The sequence below is a fragment of the Panthera onca genome, chromosome B2, assembly GCF_046562875.1.
Source record: "Panthera onca isolate mPanOnc1 chromosome B2, mPanOnc1 haplotype 2, whole genome shotgun sequence".
Classification (NCBI taxonomy): domain Eukaryota; kingdom Metazoa; phylum Chordata; class Mammalia; order Carnivora; family Felidae; genus Panthera; species Panthera onca.
In genome coordinates this window covers 89181865-89201230 of record NC_138343.1, presented here as the reverse complement: position 1 = coordinate 89201230, position 19366 = coordinate 89181865, and the positions used below count along the sequence as shown (strand labels likewise).

Here is a 19366-nt window from a genome sequence, read left to right as displayed (position 1 = left end):
AAAAAATCAAGTTGTAAATAGAACATAGACTGTTAGAAATCAAGATAGCTTTGGAATTTTGTTATTTCCGAGAAAAATTACATAGTGTTCGCATAATTCCTAAATTTCTGGTTCTAATTCAGTCCCCCCCTTTTTAAACTGTAAAGTGGATTCCAGTATATGATATATTTTTTAAAATCCCATTTACTGCAGTGCAGTGTGATATGGAAATTAGATTTGCTCAAGTTTGCATATCTTTTTTTCCTCCATGTTCTGTTTTAAATCTGATGTTAAAATAAATAAAAATGTTTGCGTGTAGACAATTTTGACTTCACAATTACACCACAATACGACCTATTCTTACTTGAGGAATATTTTTTTTCCCTAAAGCAAATATTCCCTAAAGAATATTTTTCCCCTACTCCAAAACGTGATTATGTATCCCTATACCTAGCACAGTAACCGGCAGATTTATAGTTATATTTGTTGAATGAGAGGTTTCCATACATACAATGTAAAACATCTAGTAACTTTCCTTGCCAAGTTCTTTACATAGAAATAACGCTATTTCGTAAGAAATGAATGAGAGTTTTTAAGGGAAAATCAAAAATTTTTCGGCTTATCTCTGGTATCTTTTGACACTTAGTCCAAGGTTCTATCCCTAAGGCCACACCTGTCTCCTGGCTGAAGAGTTGTGGGAGATTACAAAGCTTATAGAGCTTACCCATAACTAGTGTTGATGTTTGCATTATCATTCGGACAAAATATTTTCAGACCAACTACTTTTGACTAAACAGATGCAACGTCCAGACTACTTTAACGGATAATCGAGTTTCGAAGAAGTATAGGTGTAGGTCAAGAAAATTTCTGTGTAGTAAGTAAGTAACGACAGGTAAGCCAAAACTAATGAAAAAATGCAAGATAACATATGACAAATGTTAGATGTGACTTTATCGTACAGAAGAGGGTGATGGAGGGAAGTCGGAGGTTATCCCGTTAGGCCCTCAGCAACAAGTGGGACCTAAGTCCCCGACTCGGGGAAGGCCTGAGCTGCGCACTCCCGGACACTCGGGACGCAACCTGGAGCCAGTTGCTGTTATTCTAAGATTAGCCTGGCCTGTAGCACTCTGCAGACTTAGAGAACGCAGGCGCGACGCGAGCCGACCCCGCCCTGTCCACGCCCCACTCCCGGTGCCCGACCGCCAGAAGCGCGGCCTGGAACCCGCCCGGCTGTGGGGCGGGCGCACGAGGCCACGCCCCTACCGGCGGGGAGGTCGGCTGCGCAGGCGCAGTCTCTTGAAGTTGTAGACGCGGCGTCTCGGCCCGGCGTGGTGAGTCCGGACTGCGGCGCTGGGGTTGCCGCAGTATCTCGGTCGTCGCTTCCTCGCCTCCAGCCTCTTGTGGCAGGACGGGCCTGGGAGAGAGGCGTCCTGCGCCTCCACCCCTCCCCACTTCGCGATCCCGGGGCGGGGGGGGGGGGAGCTTTCCAGGCGGTCGCCGAGGGCCGCGTGAGTGCGGCCCGGCTGGGCGGCGGCTGGAGGAGCCGGGGTTGTTTGGGCGGGAGGGGGGCCGCGGGGAGGGGCCCGCGTCTCCGCGGGATCGCGACCGAGGCTCGGCCCGACACCCTTTTCCCGCCTCCCTCCCGCGCTCTCGCCTCACTACGCGTTTTGTCTTGAGAAAGTTGGGATGCTTTGGGTAGGAACCGGAGGAAGCAAGGCTCACCGCGGGGTTTTGGAAGCATCGCAGAGTATTAGGAGCCCTGGAGACGAGCTGCCGGGGTCCGAGTCGCCACCACTCTCTGGCTCCCGGACCTCTGCAAGTCACTTAACTTCTGTGTGTCTGTTTCCTTAAGGGTAAAATGAGGGAAGTAATAGTAACCTCTCTCAAAAGGTGATTGTTGAGAATCAAGTGTGATAGCATCTTTGAAGTGCTTAGAGCCGAGCCTGATGCACAGCAAAAGTATGCACGTGCTGTTCATGTTTTGGAGCCTGATAACTAAAAGGACAGTGTGTCCTTCCCACGCTGAAAACAACTGCCCGAGAGAGAGTCCAAGGGTAGGGAAAAATGATTTTTTTCTTTTTCTCTTGTTTTTTCTTTGAGAATATGGGCTTTTGTTTGTATAGCATCTTTTTATAAAAAAATGCAAACATCTCTAAATAACTTAGTTGCACAGCCTACAGCAGAGAAAAGACAGATGTTAGAGTAATACTGAAGTTGAAAACTGAAAAGTTTTGTTTGAGAAACCACGTGAGAAAAATGGCCAGAGCTTATTTGTGCTGAAAAGCGTTAACGCACCGGCCCAGAGGCTGCTATCCTTAGAAAGGTCCGCTTTGCAAGGCTACAACTTGTTTGGCATCTGGGAGAGAACTATGTAGTTAAGCCGGAGTTACCAGCCCCCATAAAACCCCCCTGGCCTGTGAGTCTGTTATGGGTTCCCTGACAGAAACATTGCACAGACATTGCTAGATTTTCCTTTTTGGGGTAAAGAGTGCTCTGTTTGACCCTTTCGGGGAGGGAGAGAACATAAGCCTGCACGTGGATTCCTGCAAACTTCACTTGTGTCTTTTTGCATTATGATCCAGGCTGTAGTCCATACGACATGGCTGTAATAAAAGTTAGTTATGAGTACAACTACATGCTGAGTCCTGTGAGTCCTTCAAGTGAATCCCCAAATGTGTGGGTGGGCTTGGAACTCCCCAGATCCAATATTGGTGGTAGAAAGAACTTGAAGGTCTAGTAATTGAACTTTAATTTTACTTCTTTTTGCCTTAAAGAGGACTGAAAAGGAAAGCTATCCAGATAAGTGATTGCTAAATAGTGGGTTGCTGTCCAGAAGTAATTCTGTTTAGATATATTCCATATGTCAGAAAAATCACTGGAACTTAACCCTACTTACCAAGTGTGAGTGTCTTTTACAGACCTTTTGCAGATTATAGGTCAAACACCTGATTTTTTTGTTGTTCTGCCAGCATTATGTGCCATTGCCTATCTAGAGTTTATCTGTGCAGTTGGGGAAAAGGTGTGACAAGTCTCTCATGGCCATTTTTCCTAGATTCTATTACTTATGCCTATATTTTGAGGACATCAAGTTGAAATATTTGGAGGTAACTGTAGGCTTGGGGGTGGAAAGATCAGATTTGCCATCTGATTCTGTCTTTTTTTCCCCCTCAGTTAAGTAGAAGACTAGATACTATTTTGAGAAGTAAGTAGATGGAGGAGTGAGAGGTTTGGGAGAGTGAGAAAGGTTTCAGATGACTGTGTGAGGAGTAGGTAAGTAAGTTTTCCAGAAAGTGTAGTGGATAATGGCATGTCTTAATCCATTTGAGATTGAGACTGTGTTATGAATTTAGCAACCCAGTCTGCTTTCTTACAAGATTTTCTCCAGCCTGTTTGGATGGAGACGTGGAGAAAGTAGTTAATTGGGTTCATTTAGGTTTGAATTTGTGTTAGAGGAGTGATATGGTAGTCCTTAAGGCTGTGCTTTCATGCTTTGTTCTTCCTATGTACATGGTAAGGTTGCACTCTTTGTACACGTCCACCTCCCACCCCCATATGCCCCATGTCTACTTGAAGTTAAATGTGGCCCTATGACTTGCTTGTGCTGGTAAAATATGACCAGATGCGACATATGTCATTTCCCAGTGAAGCTTTTTTTTTTTTTTTTAATGTTTATTTATTTTTGAGAGAGAGAGAGAGAGAGAGAGAGAGACAGCACAAGTGGGGGAGGGGCAGAGAGATAAAGGGAGACACAATCTGAAGCAGGCTTCAGGCTCCGAGCTACCAGCACAGAGCCCTACGCGGGGCTCAAACTCATGAGCCATGAGATCATGACCTGAGCTGAAGTCAGACGTTTAACCCACCGATCCAGCCACCCAGGCGCCCCTCTCTGAAGCTTTAAGAACCAGCACTCCATTTGCCACTTCCCCATCTCTGTGCCTTGCTGTAGTGATCATGGAAGTGCTTGGTGAGAGGCAGCCTCTTGTCAACCTGCGCATTAAAAGTGAATAAGGAGGGGCGCCTGGGTGGCTCAGTCGGTTAAGCGTCAGACTTCAGACTTCGGCTCAGGTCATGATCTCGCGGTCTGTGAGTTCGAGCCCCACGTCGGGCTCTGTGCTGACAGCTCAGAGCCTGGAGCCTGTTTCAGATTCTGTGTCTCCCTCTCTCTCTGACCCTCCCCCATTCATGCTCTGTCTCTCTCTGTCTCAAAAATAAATAAACGTTAAAAAAAAAATTAAAAAAAAATAAAAGTAAATAAGGAGTGGCTGATCAGGCAAGCTGGAGGAACTTCAGTTGTGATTAGGGAACGGAATACCTGAATTAGTGATTTTGCAAGGTGGAACTGTACGGGTAAGTGGATGAGGAAGTTTGGAGGGAAAAGACAGTCAGAAATGAAATGGTCGGGATTCCTGGCTTGCTCTGTCAGTAGAGCATCTGACTCTTCAACTCACAATTATGAAGCCCCATGTTGGGTGTGGAGACTAGTTGGAAGAAAAAGAAAAGAAATGGTCAGGGAACTCAGAGGCTTTGTAGATCTCCAACCCTGAAGGCCATGATTTGTTGCAACTCATTTCAAGAGTGATGACCCCTGGAGTTGAAGAAATGGCTCTTAAAATGGTAAACCCCAAAACTCCCTTTTGTGGAATATGGTAGAACTGAATCAAGATTCAGAATTTATTATTGAGTTGAAAGATTCTTCCACCTTGATCAATAAAAGCAAGGAAACAGTTATGAAAATTACAGTATAGCTTAGCCATGGAACAGATATTAGGTAGCATTTAGGCTAAGCTATTTTAACAGAGACTCCAAGTATAGTGGTTTTAAAAAATGCTTCTTTTTATCTAAAATTTTTAGAATTAACTTTGGGGTTTTAAGAAATGTAAGGGACAGAGGTAAGTAACACCATGAAGAGACAAATTAAGTGTGGTACTTTATGTGATGTTGCTATTGAAAGTGTAGCAATGGGGGCGTCTGGGTGGCTCAGTCGGTTGAGCGTCTGACTTCGGCTCAGGTCATGATCTCACGGTCCGTGAGTTCGAGCCCCGCGTCGGGCTCTGCGCTGACAGCTCAGAGCCTAGAGCCTGTTTCAGATTCTGTGTCTCCCTCTCTCTCTGCCCCTCCCCGTTCATGCTCTGTCTCTCTCTGTCTCAAAAATAAACGTTAAAAAAAAAAAAATTAAAAAAAAAAAAAAAAGAAAGTGTAGCAATGGACTCCCAGCAATCCTTCCAACTGAGAGCTTGTTAGGCAAAACCTCAGGTCCTATACCAGACTTGCTGAACCGAAATCCTCATTTTAACAACATCTTTAAGGTGGCTCATATGCACTGCCCTGATCTCTTAAAAAAGCTAGTGTTTAGGAAAGTATAAGATGGGAAGAACAGTTGTAGATTAAAAGATACTAACAATCAACAGGACAGAACCAATACAGCGTGCAGATCTTGACTGAATATTGATTGATTTAAAAAGAAACCGTATGGAAGATGCTTCAGCTGAAGAGGTTAGAATATGGTGGAATATCAGAATAGGGGATTACTGTTCATTTTCTTAGATGTGATGATGATGAGATTATATGGAAAAATGTTCTTAAAAGAGACATGTTCTTTGCGACTTCCTTTAAAATAGTTGAGCAAAAACAAACACACCCACATACGTGTATATATGTCTCTCTCTATACACGCTGATGTTTAGATAAAACAAATACGGCAAAATGTTCTCCGGGTGGAATCTAGGTAGTAAATATATGGGTGCTTATTATATTGTTCTTTTAACTTTTGTGGAAGTGTAAATTTTTTCATGATAAAAAAGTGGAGAAAAAAAATACAGTAGCGTAAAACAATTTATTTCTCTCTCACTTCAGTGCTAGGTCATATAGTGCAGGTAGGGCTGGCACACGGTTTCCATCCCTGGTCTGTGCTTTTCCAGCTTTTACTATTTCCTAGCTAGTGGGATGGGAAAATGGCAAGGGGAGCACATGGTCTAGAAGCAGCACTTATTTCCTTGATCAGAACTTTAGTTTTTTCATGCACCTGAGCATCATTTTTCCAGGGAGTAGTTGGTAAAAGTCAAATGTCATGTGCATTTGTATATTGGTTTAATAAAGGTTTCTTTGGTTTCACCTGATGTTTTCTTCTCCCTCTGTTGATTTCTTAGGCCCAACTAAAATAGAAGTCATTTCAGTTTTAATATACATAAGGTACAGTAGCTAAAATTTTCATTTTGAGGATTAAAGTATGTTCATCCCCCCCCCCCCCCCCCATCTTTTCAGTAACTAACAGATGCGGGTGAAAGAACCTTCCAAAGCTTTACCTGAGAAAGCAAAAAGAAGTAAAAGGCCTGCTATACCTCGTGATGAAGACTCTTCAGACGACATTGCTGGTAAATTGTGATATCTGGCATCCTTAATAGTGTTGCGGAAAATAACCATATTTGTTTTTAATTAAATCCTTTGCCCTTTATTTTCACTATTTTTTTTCTTTTTTAAAAAATTTTTTTTTAACATTTATTTATTTTTGAGAGACTGAGAGGCAGAGCATGAGTGGGGCAGGAGCAGAGAGAGGGAGGGAGACACAGAATCCGAAGCAGGCTCCAGGCACCGAGCTGTCAGCATAGAGCCCGACACGGGGCTCAAACTCAAGAGTCGTGAGATCATGACCTGAGCCGAAGTCAGACGCTTAACTGACTGAGCCCCCCAGGGGTCCCTATTTTCACTATTTTCTACATGGACTTTAAAATCAGCTTGTCTAGTTCCAGAACATCCTGTTGATATTTTTATTGAGATTTTTGTTTAGTTTATAAAGTAACCTAGAATTGGCATCTTTTTGTTTCCCGTTCTTCATGGCCTGTTAAAACCAAGCCTTCAAGGCCGGGAGGCGTCTCTGGGAGCTGCTCGCCTTGGACTTGGTTTTCTCTTCAGCTTCATGACCTCCGTTTTGGCCTCTGAGGATTCATACTTTCTTACTAGTTCAGCTCTCCATTTAAAAAGTTGTTTAAAATTTTTTTTCTTTCTTTCTTTTTTTTAAATGTTTATTTACTTTTGAGAGAGAGAGAGAGAGAGACAGAGTGCAAGCAGGGGAGGGCAGAGAGAGAGGGAGACACAGAATCTGAAGCAGGCTCCAGGCTCTGAGCTGTCAGCCTAGAACCCAATGAGGAGCTCGAACCCAGGAACTGTGAGACCTTGACCTGAGCCAAAGTAAGACGCTCATCTGACTGAGCCTACCAGACACCCCTTTTATTTCCTTTTTACGTGGTTTTAACTTGGAAAGTGTTTGAGGACAGCTAGATTGCTATATTGAGGGAAGACTAAATTATATCTTTAAGCATTTGTTTTATTCTGTGGATATGATTTTTTTTCAGGGATTCTGAGTATTCTTATGTTAACTCTTCCTTGCCTGTCTTCTAGTTTCTTTTTCCTCAAATATTCTAAAACTCCTGTTTCCTTTTCATTTTGCTTGCTGTTTTCATTTTTATCTTTACAGTGTTTTCTACAGTGTCTGTTTCACCTTATGCTCTTTCCTTTTTACTTTTGCCGTCATTTTTGTGGTTTATTTTTTTTTCTTCCATTTCTTTCCTGAACCCTGCTGGTCACTTCCTACTGTTTTGCCACCTTGTGCTGGAGCATTTTGCTTCTGTTTTGTATTTTTATTTCATGGCAGTTATTTCTGTGCCACTTGTTTTTCCTTTTTATTATATTGGCATAGAATTTGTGGCTTTGATTTCTCATTTCTTTCATTCTTCGAAGTAGGGTCACTTTTCTTGGGCCATTTAGTTTTGGAATATTCGTGTAAGAAGGAAGGCCAAAGCACTGTCGAGACCAACTGTAGTTTTGAGTCTGAGTGCATTGAACCTTCTTCCCACCCAACAGGATTATGCCGCCCTGGGTTATTTCAGAATCCAAAATATCCCTTCTCCCTTGCCTTAGAGAGAAGACTATTTCTGGCAAACATGGCTTGTTCTTTTGTATCTCACTTAGTGAATGAGACGTTGCCGCCTTTTGCTTCTTAAAACAAAACCGGATACAGGGGAGCTCCTGCCAGTGTGGTTGCAGCACAGAGATTTCGGTTTTGTTCTTGTCTGTGAAGCACACGTCGTTCTCTGTGAAGTCTACAGCTGCAGTGTTCTCTCTGCTTCCTTCTGTATACACTCCTATTTGGGATTTCTGGGCCTCAGTTGTCTCCTGGTTTTTCTGAAAATGAACTTGGTTTTTTTGTTTCGTGTTCTTGTTGACCTTGGGTGGTTCTGGGAAGAGAATGGGAAAGTGTTGATTTTAGACCATCATTTACAAACTGGAAGACCTCCTTGTGGAGTTTTTATTAATATTTAAGATGAAAAACATGGAGATTTTAATTGCTGTTTCTGATTTGTTAATGTGGAACAACGATAGACTTCAATACATTTGTAGATTTTCTTCAGGAATCCCTAGAGGACTTGTTTGGCAAATCAAATTTAGACAGAATTTGTCTAATTCTGTCTAATAAATTACAGAAAACTGAGGAAATCTCCTTATTAGCACAGAAAAAAAAATTTTATGTTTCCCCCCACAAGAGATTATGAATACTGTTTACTTATTTATTAAATGTTTATTTTGAGAGAGAAAGAGAGGGTGAGTATGAGTGGGGGGAGGACAGAGAGAGAGGGAGAGAATCCGAAGCAGGCTCATGCTGTCTGTGCACAGCCATGACCGTGAGATCATGACCTGAGTGGAAATCAAGAGCTGGCTGCTTCTCTGACTGAGCCACCAGATGCCCCTGTAAATACTGTTTAAACACTGGTTAGTCTTGTAGAAAAACTTTGAGCTTTCAGATTTCTTTATAAAAAGTACCTATGGTTGAGGCATTTAAAAGCTAATAGAATTCATTTAGAGGCCTGGAACCTTTTTATAATGAATTTACTTATCTCTGAATTCATTAACAATTTTAGTTTGATAAGTCTGATTTATAGAATCAGAGAGTAGTAAAGTTGTCCCCTGGCCAGATCCCACCCCAGAGATGATATAGAAAGTGTATGGAATGATTTTTCCACTTAGAATTTTAAAATATAAAAACTCAAAGCAGTGATATTTGATAAACCATGTCTAGGTCCTGTTCTTGTGTGGTCATCTATCAGTCTTCCCCAGAACACCCCTTTCGTTAATGGCATGTGTCCTTTTCAAATATAGGACTTCAGAGTTACTCCTTTTGTGTCTATTCTTGTAACTTGCTCTTGGTGTACAATGAGAAGGCTTAATCTTTTATCAGATTTACACATTACTTTTGCTGAAAGTAAATTATATTTTACAACAAATCACTTGTCAGGAGTCACATTCTTAGCCTTCAGGATGAATGGGACTAACGCTTAGCCTCTCTCTAACTAATAGGGGCAAGGAGTGCTGGGCGTTTAGGAAGGGAAGTGGAGAAAGTGGAAATGCACATACTCCTGTTTCCCTCTTCAAGTTACTCAGTCTTTCCTTCGTTGTTTGGTTTTGGCAGATAGTTGTAGTTTTGGTGTTTGGGATAGTTGAAGTTGGAGAAATGGAAGTGTCATTGTGTCCTTGAGAGAAGACTATGGTTATCTGAAGAAATAAAAACATATTAGGTCATTTTGGCCATTTGTCTCCTCATGGTGCACACAGTGGGACTCTGTTATAAAGGATAATTAAGGGCTATGCAAAGTCATTTGCTATTTGAAAATATTCATTAAGGGGCACCTGGGTGGCTCGGTCAGTTAAGCGTACGACTTCGGCTCAGGTCATGATCTCACAGTCCGTGAGTTCGAGCCCCGCGTTGGGCTTTGTGCTGGCAGCTCAGAGCCTGGAGCTTGTTTCAGATTCTGTGTCTCCCTCTCTCTCTGCCCCTCCCCTGTTCATGCTCTGTCTCTCTCTGTCTCAAAAATAAACATTAAAAAAAAAATTAAAAAAAAAAATTCATTAAGGACAAAACTTGTACCTGTAAATTATTCCATTGTTTGTTCCTCTCTCTCTCCTTTCTCCCAACAGTGATGAAAATAGCATCAGAGCAGAGGTAGGCTCTGTGGAAAGATTTTATGTGTGTATTGTAATGAGAAGAAAATATATTCAAAATCCTTATTAACACAGCTGCTTAGCAAATTATCTCCTTTATTTATTAAACTTTTTACTTTTGGCCTAATGTTACTTTATTTTTTTAACATTTATTTATTAAAAAAATTTTTTTTAATGTTTATTTTTGATAGAGAGAGAGAGACAGAGCATGAGTGGGGGAGGGACAGAGAGAGAGGGAGACACAGAATCTAAAGTAGGCTCCAGGCTCTGAGCTGTCAGCACATAGCCCGATGCAGGGCTCGAACTCACAAACCGTGAGATCATGACCTGAGCCGAAGTTGGACACTTAACTGACTGAGCCACCTGGGCGCCCCTATTTTTGACCTGATTTTAAATTAGTAGGAAGGTACAGAGAAATACACAAGGGGGTCCCATTCATTCTTCACCCAACCTCTCCTGATTTAATCTTATTTCTACAGTATGATATTAAAACCAGGAAGATGACGTCACTACAATCCTTAGAGCTTCTTCTGATTTCACCAGATCTACAAGGCCTCATATGTGTGTATTTGAGTGTGTATAACTCTATACGCAGTCTAATTACATGTACAGTTTTGTAACTACCACCATTGAGATACCTGGCTGTACCATCACCATCCCAAGTGTTACCTGATGATAGGTAACCTGTCCTCCACCCATAGTTCCTGGCAGCCACAAATCTGTTTTCCAACTCTATAATTATGTTATTTCACAAGTGCTTTATAAACGAAGCCATGCGGTATGTATCCTTTTAAGTTATTTGGTTTTTTTAATCTCTTTGCTTTTTAGTTACAGCGTTTTCATGCTATTGATTTTTGCTAAATGATGATAGCACTTTGATTTAGCAAAGAAAGTGTTCAGATTTTGTTATGTCTCATTCAGTAGGTTTCACTTGCCCACATGTAAGTCTTGCCATCAGTGTGAATCATGTGAAGAAAGCAATAGCTGAGAATGTGTGGTCAGTTTGCTCCGACTGTTTAAGGGAAAGAAGATTCTGTGATGGGCAGCCAGTACTTTCCTCTGACATTTGGTTGTGCCTCAAGTGTGGTTTTCAGGTGAGAAAAGTGATTTTTATCTGTGACTTTAGTCTTAAATATTTTTATTAAATGCTTATTATGAGTTGGACTATTGGTAATGTTTAGAACTTAAGATAAGTTTATTCCATGTTTGGATAGACCTTTCCAAGGCTGAACTTAGAAACTTTGTTAAGGTAAAGTAAAAGGTATGTTATCTTCAGAAAGTGATCATGTGTGATTTAGAAATACTTTGAAAGGGAAGCCAACCTACTCACAGTAGTTCTCAGGCCTGGACCTGTCTTTACCTGTTTGTATTTACTTATGAAATGAATCCAAGTTTCTTTTTACATCTTTCTAAATTAATTTTTTTCTATGAAATGATTCTTTAAAAAAAAAAAAAAAAACAGATTACCTTGGGGCACCCAGGTGGCTCAGTCAGTTGAGCGGCCGACTTCGGCTCAGGTCATGATCTCATAGCTCGTGAGTTCAAGCCCCGCATCAGGCTCTGTGCTGACAGCTCAGAGCCTGGAGCCTGCTTCGGATTCTGTGTCTCCCTTTCTCTCTGCCCCTAACCCACTCACATTCTGTCTCTGTCTCTCTCAAAAATAAATAAATAAATAAATAAATAAACCATTAAAACAGATTATCTTAACAGCTTAGAAGCTATTAATAAATACTGTAATAATTATTTATTTATTATTATTATTTTTTAACATTTATTTATTTTGAGAGACAGAGACAGAGTGCAAGCAGGTGAGGGGTGGAGAGAGAGACACACACACAGAATCCAAAGCAGGCTCCAGGCTCTGAGCTGTCAGCACAGAGCCCGACGCGGGGCTCAAACCCACAAACCGTGAGATCATGACCTGAGCCGAAGTCGGACATTTAACCGACTGAGCCACCCAGGTGCCCCTTTAATAATTTTTTAAATGTTTATTTTTGAGAGAGAGAGAGAGAAAACGAGAACAAGTGGGGGAGGGGCAGAGAGAGAGTCAGAGGATCTGAAGCAGGCTCCGTGCTGACAACAGAGAGCCTAATGTGGGGCTGAAACTCACAAACCATGAGATCATGACTTAAGCTGAAGTCACCTAGGTGCCCCTATCATTAATAATTTTTGAATAACATATTTAAGATGTATATAATTTTACTAAAATAAGAGAATTCCTTATTATCTCTCATAGACAGTCCATAAGAGGACCACTTCAGGGTTAGTTAATTCAATGGAAAGAGCACCGAAAACTGAGATTTCTTCCATTTTTCTTCTGTGTCAATCTCAATTCATGACTTTTTACGGCCAAAGATGTTTCATGTGTTATGTATCACAGAGCAATCCCCAAAGGCCAGAAAGGGCAAAAAGGATATCCCTTTCCTGTTTGTTTTGTTTTTTAATATATAAAACTTTGCCAGAAACATCCAGCAGACTGCCCCTCATGTCTCATTGACCAGAATTGGATCTTATTTCTTTACTTGCCTGGTGAGGGAAATTACTATGATTTTGGTCTCAGTCTCATGAGTTGTCGTGGATTTGGGTGGAGGTGTGGACAGTACTAGAAAATGTGTGTATAGGAGGGGGCACTGGTCTGCGGGGATGCTTGGTGCCCCACTGTGTAAAAGGCAGAGAGTGTATGCATTTTTAAATAATAGGGAAATTCACTTATGTCATGATTGTTTCTGGTAAATACTATATAACAAAAAGCAAGTTAGCCTCTTTGCAAGAAATTAAATTTAATGAGAATCTATATTCCTTTCTGAAACTTGTCCTTCCTGCTTGAAATTAAAAACAAAACTTTTTCAGTATACGTTTGAGTATGATTTAGGTTTTGATTAATTTGAAAGAAACGTAAATGTAAATTGTACAAATAGCATTCTGTTCATCTTTAGGGATGCGGTAGAAACTCAGAAAGCCACCATTCAGTGAAGCACTACAAGAATCAGAGAACAGAATCTCATTGTATTACAATTAGTCTGAGCACATGGATTATATGGTAAGTTAGATTTTTGTCACTACTTGTGTCCACTACAAAAAATATCTTCTCTCCAAGCTTTACAAGGTAAAATATTTAAAGTTGTTGTACCAGCTGATGCATTTTAGCCTGAACACAATCTATAGAATACTGTAAGAAAATTAACATTACCCATGAATATAAAATTTAAATAAGAAAAAATTTAGTCATCCCTTTACTTGTCTTTAGCATTTTCTTGGTAGGGTAAAGAAACATCCTTCCTAGCTGATTTGTTGTAATGAACTTGCTAATACAGAACTCTAGAGTTCTGGAGAAGGAAGGTACTTCAGGCGGTCAAGTGGTTTGGTGATTCCCTGCAGGGAAAGGGAAAGCCTGGGCATATGTAGTTTGTAGAAACTCCAGTGATTTTACTACTTAACCCTGCTGGGAACCAAATCCAGTTCCCCCCACATTGCATAAAAATGATACTCATGTTACATCAAGTATCATTTACTTTTTTCTGGTTACAAAGTAAAAATCCAGGCACTAAAACAAGTGTTTTGATTCCCTAGTTTCTTACCAGCATAACACACTACTACAGTGGCATAAATGGATACTGTATTGAAAAGCTTTCTATATGTTTTGCAACAAAAATCTTCTAATTGGAATCTTCAGACCGCTACAAAAGTTTTCAAGTTCTCCTTGAATGAATTTCCGGAAGTTTTCAAGTTTTCTTTAACACAAAACTGTTTTAACTTTGTGTTTTCATTTCAGGGACCTAAAGTGAATATAAGGATGTTTTGGCTTATAGAAGAGTTAATCACCTTTTTTAATCCAGGGCACGGGTCAGGTGCTTGCTCCATCTGTGTTTTTGCTGTTGTTGGCCCCAAGTAGCAATACTGGGGAGAATGAGGAAGGCACAGAGGCCACGTACTATGTAAACGATGCAGTGGAGCCAAGGGAGAGGAAGAGGCCGCCCTATGTGGCAGCTCAGCAGATATTTCTCTGTAATCTGAACAGAGCAGTGGTCTCAAACTATGGGGTGCATCGGAATCACCAGGAAGGTCTTGTTGAAATAGATTGCTGGGTCCCGGGCCTAAAGATTCTGCTTTCGTAGTTCTTGGGTAGCACCTAAGAATTTCTAACAAGTTCCTAGGCATTGCCAGTGCTGCTGGTCTGGGGACCCCGGTTCCAGGACCATAGGAATAGAGGAAGGTGGAGGGGGCATTGAGTGGCACCTGGTAGAATAGGCTCATTTCAAGTGAGTCTATGTCAGAACTTGTGTTATGGCTCTTAGGACCATAAAGATGGTATGAATCGTGATGTAATTTCAGGGGGAAAATAAACACCTTACCTAGCATAATGTTGTTAGTTTTAACTTAGTGATTTTATAATTTTTTATGCTTAATTGTGTAATTTTGCTTTCATAGGTAAATAGAGTTATAAGGGTGATCAATTTATTGGGTTTTGTGAGTGGAATGTTGGACTTAATATTATAATGAAAATAACTTAAGTCGCATTTGGGGAGTCTGTAAAATTATTTTCCTTTTTTAAAAAAAATTTTTTTAACTTTTATTCATTTTTGAGAGACAGAGGGCAAGCAGTGGAGGAGCAGAGAGGGAGGGAGACATAGACTTGGAAGCAGGCTCCAGGTTCTGAGCTGTCACCACAGATCCCGATGTGGGGCTTGAATGCATGAGCCATGAGATCATGACCTAAGCCGAAGTCAGATGCCTAACTGTGTGAGCCACCCAGGCGCCCCTAAAACTATTTATTTTTAAAATGATAATACATTTTGGTTGGTGTGAGGAATTAGAACATGCATGTGAAGCATTTACAACGTAGTAGATGCTCAAGTAAATGGTTTTAGTTATTTCTGATGGAAGCAAGTAGAACTAGTTTATGGTGAGCTGTCCTCTTTTCTCCAAATTCACTGCCATTATGTGGTTTTTCTTTACATTTCCTTTTTGTACCTTAAAGTTACAATATATTTTATAACACGTAAAAATTAAATAGCAATGTCAGTAAAAATTCCTTGACATTTCAGGTTTTTTTTTTTTAATTTAGAGAGAAAGAGTGAGCGGGGGGGGGGGGGGGGGGAGAGAGAGAGAGAGAGAGAGAGAGAGAATGAACCTTAAGCAGGCTCCATGCTCAGCATGGAACTGACACAGGGCTCGATCCCACCACTCAGATCATGACCTGAGCTGAAATCAAGAGTCAGTCAGATGCTCCATTGACTGAGCCATCCAGGCACCTTGCAAATGAGCAATTTTTATTATTTTAGGCAATAGTTATATAAGTAAAATTTGAGCACATATTGTAGTGTAAGCCTGGTAACTGTAACTACATTGTTTGGATTCCATCATGGTCTATTAGAGAAGATATTTTGGGAAGGTTTTCTGTGACTTGTTTCCTTCACAGATTTATCTGTATATCTGTATGCAAATGATAGAGTAATGTTTGTATTTTGAGTATGAGTAAATATTTGACTGCATTTTGAGTGCTATTTAGAAAAGGAACCCATACCTAGTTTATAGCCATGATCCCAGGACCACCAATAATTCAAGAATATTGTGAATATGTAAAGTGGTGTTGGTATAACATGTTTAGAAAACACTTAAAAAAAACATTTTCAATAGGTTCAAATATATTTTCTTGTTTGACCATTAGATCTTATGAAGATAAAGGAAGCAGGTAATGATAGTATATAGAAAAAACCTTTCTTAAAACTATATGCACTAATGAGTAAACTTAGTGGAGGACAATTTTCTAAAAATGAATGTGCTTTTGAAAATCTCTTTGAAAAAAAAAAGTATAAAAAAAAGAAAAAAAAAGAAAATCTCTTTGAGAGCCCTGTCTTCTGAACGAAGCCCAAACACAATAAAACTCTTATCCAGTCTTCCCCATCTCTGTAAATGGAAACTTCATCACTTAAGTATTCAAGCCAGAAGCCTAGCAGTTACTTTCTTTTCTATGTTATTTCGTTTTTTTAATTCTTTAACAAAGGTAGACAAAATGGTATAATGAAATCCTCTGTACCCATCACCCAGCTTTAAACATTCTCAACTCACAGTAAGTCTTGTTTCCTCTGGACCAGAATTTCTCAATCTCCACACTGTTGTCATTTTGGCTAATTCTTTGTTGTGACAGGACCATCCTGTATGTCGTAGAATGTTTAGCATTCTCTACCCAGTGGATGCCAGTAGCACTTCCCCAGTTGTGACAACCAAAATGTCTCAGAATATTACCAAATGTCCTCTGGGGGGCTGGGGGGCAAAATTGCTTCTGTTTGAGAATCACTGACATGCTCTCATCCATTTCCCCCTTTCCATGGCAGTTATTTGGATACTTCTCTGTTCCTTCCTGAAATATGTGTAAATTAAATCTGTTCATTTTTATCCAAATCCACTGCTTCTACCTTGGCCTGCTTCTATTCCCTATTCCCTCCATCTGACATTAGTCAGAGTGCTGTTTGTGAAATGTGAATTGGATCACGTCACTTCCCTGCTTACAAAACTCCTCATGACTTTCCATTACACTTAGGATAAACTACCAGAACTTTAATTTGAATGATAAGGCTGTGCCTGAACTGTCTCCTGTTTATTTCTCTAGACTTCCCTAATGCCTCACCCTAGGTATACTTTTTTGCCCCTCCTTCATTTAAGTATAAGACTCGATAAATATCAACTTTATTACCTGGTGTGCAACATTATTGAAGATGCTTTCATAATATTTGCTTACATTTTATATTTTTTCAGGTGTTACGAATGTGATGAAAAATTATCAACACACTGTAATAAGAAGGTTTTGGCTCAAACAGTTGATTTTCTCCAGAAACATGTTTCTAAAACACAAACAAGTAAGTTAAGCAATTGCTAAAGAAATTTTTATTAAAGTATGATATTTTATATTTACTTTAAAATAGATTTACTTGGGGTGCCTGGGTGGTTCAGTTGGTTAAGTGTCTGACTCTTGATTCTGACTCAGGTCATGATCTCATGGTTTGTGAGATTGAGCCCTGCATCAGGCTCCGCACTGACAGTGCTGAACCTGCTTGGGATTCTCTCTTCCTCTCTCAAATAAAGAAAGAAAATAACACTCCCCCCCCCCCATGCACAATTGTGTGCGCTCTCTCTCTTTCTCTCTCTCTCAAAATAAATAAACATTAAAAAAAATAATAAAATAATTTACTTTAAGGGCACCTGGGTGGCTTAGTTGGTTGAGCGTCCGACTTCGTCTCAGGTCATGATCTCGAGGTTTGTAAGTTTGAGCCTTGCATCACGCTCACTGCTGTCAACCTTTTAGCACAGAGCCTACTTTGGATCCTCTGTCCCCCTCTTTCTGCCCCTCCCCCACTTGCACTCTCCCAAAAATAAATATAAAAATTTTTAAATATATATTTATATTGACTTTATGTGGGCTTTTCATATAAAGCGTTCATAAATTCATAAATAGTACCCTAGATTTTACTTTGACCTCATAGCACAAGTGCCATGCGTTCCTAAGTAGCACTCGTGTGATGTTATCTTGTGTTATATTTACGTGACTAATATGAGAGGCCAGACAGGGTAGTGACTAGATTGTGGGCTTCTGAGTGAAACAGTGCTGAGTTTGAATTCAGTCTCCACTTAAGTTACTTATTGTCCATGTGTCTTTCACTGCTTACTTTACTTTTAAAAATTAGGATGATTGGGTGCCTGGGTGGCTCATTTGGTTGGGCGTCCAACTTCGGCTCGGGTCATAATCTCACAGCTCGTGAGTTCGAGCCCTACATCAGGCCCTGTGCTGACAGCTCAGAGCCTAGAGCCTGCTTCTGATTCTGTGTCTCCCCCTCTCTCTGCCCCTTCTCCACTCACACTCTGTATCTCTCAAAAAATAAACATTAAAAAAATTAGGATGGTAACTCTATTGTGTGGGGTTATTGTGAGGCTTAGAGATAATGTTTTATAAAAATTTAGAATAATGTGTGTAGAAATGCTTGCATAGTGCCCAACACATATTTGTGAGGTGACATTTGTTATGTAATCATAGTGTAGTTCTGACACTAACTCCCTGGAGTTGGCTGACCCTACAGATTAAGGGCTTAGTCCCCCCACATGATTGCCCTCACTTCAGACACCATCCTCAAGCCCAGAGGTTCTCAGGCCATTCACATTTCTGACAAACTGGCTATAAATTTGGGGGTTCCCATGATCCCTCTGAGGCTCAGTAATTTCCTAGAATGACTCAGAGAACTCAGGAAAGTGTATACTTAAAGTTAGTTTTATTATGATAGAAAAAAAAAGAGATACAAATCAGGACAGCTAAAAGAAGAGACACATAGAGCAAGTACTGGGAAAGTCCCGAACATGAATCTCTTGTATCTTCTTCCTGTGGAGTCAGGACACATCACCTTCCCGGCACATCAATGTGTAACCATACACACAGAGTATTGTTAACCAGGGAAATTATCTGGAGCTGTGGTGGTCCAGAGTTTTTATTGGTGCTTCATGGACTAGGCATCAATTGAATCATTGGCCACATGCTTGAACTCAGTCTCCAGTGCCCCTATCCTCTAATCACACATTGGTCTTTCTGGCATGGCTAGCTGTCATCCTGAGTAATCTTATTAGCATAAGCTGTCTAGGAGCTCACCAAGAATAAGAAAGACACTCCCGTCCCTCTGGAAATCCAAGGATTTAGAGAGTATTTTTCAGGAAGCTGGAGGCCAAAAGGCAGACAAATCCTTTATTATACAGTAGTAATGTATTATATATTATATACTTTGTTAACTACATATGTTGTTACCTGACATACAAATAATATATAATACATGTTAATATAAGGAAACCATCAGCAAGACTAAATGGCAACCAACAGAATGGAAGAAGTTATTTGCAAATGACATATCAGATAAAGGGTTAGTATCCAAAATCTGTAAAGAACTTCTCAAACTCAACACCCAAGAAGCAAATAATCTAGTGAAGATATGGGCAAAGACATTGAATAGACACTTCTCCAAAGAAGATATCCAGATGGCCAACCAACACATGAAAAAATGCTAAACATCTCTCATCATCAGGGAAATACAAATCAAAACCAAAATGAGATACCACCTCACACCTGCAGAATGGCTAACATTAAAACAACTCAGGCAACAGATGTTAGCGAGGATGCGGAGAAAGAGGATCGCTTTTGCATTGCTGGTGGGAATGCAAGCTGTTGCAGCCACTCTGGAAAACAGGATGGAGGTTCCTCAAAAAACTAAAAGTAGAACTACCTTGTGACCTAGCAATTACACAGCTAGGCATTTATCCAAGGGATTCAGGTGTGCTGTTTCGAAGGGACACAGGCATCCCCATGTTTATAGCAGCACTATCAACAATAGCCAAAGTATGGAAAGAGCCCATACGTCCATCG

The 19366-nt window shown here is 40.4% G+C and overlaps 1 protein-coding gene across 9 annotated transcripts in view; it reads left to right on the top strand.

Annotated features, from left to right (window-relative positions):
- The first annotated feature begins 1231 nt into the window (after positions 1–1231).
- The window catches only part of USP45 (ubiquitin specific peptidase 45), a 76436-nt gene continuing 58301 nt past the window's right edge, over positions 1232–19366 (top strand). For 3 of the 9 annotated variants that reach the window (XM_078447161.2, XM_078447157.2, XM_078447162.2), the window contains exons 1-5: positions 1765–2033; positions 6241–6350; positions 10891–11063; positions 12906–13009; positions 16726–16826. In XM_078447161.2, coding sequence (XP_078303287.1) covers positions 6251–6350; positions 10891–11063; positions 12906–13009; positions 16726–16826 — 478 coding nt within the window. In that variant the 5' untranslated portion in view covers positions 1765–2033; positions 6241–6250. Of the gene's footprint in view, positions 1311–1764; positions 2034–6240; positions 6351–10890; positions 11064–12905; positions 13010–16725; positions 16827–19366 lie in introns of those variants that run through there. The other 6 variants (XM_078447158.2, XM_078447159.2, XM_078447160.2 and 3 more) reach the window with 6 other exon arrangements.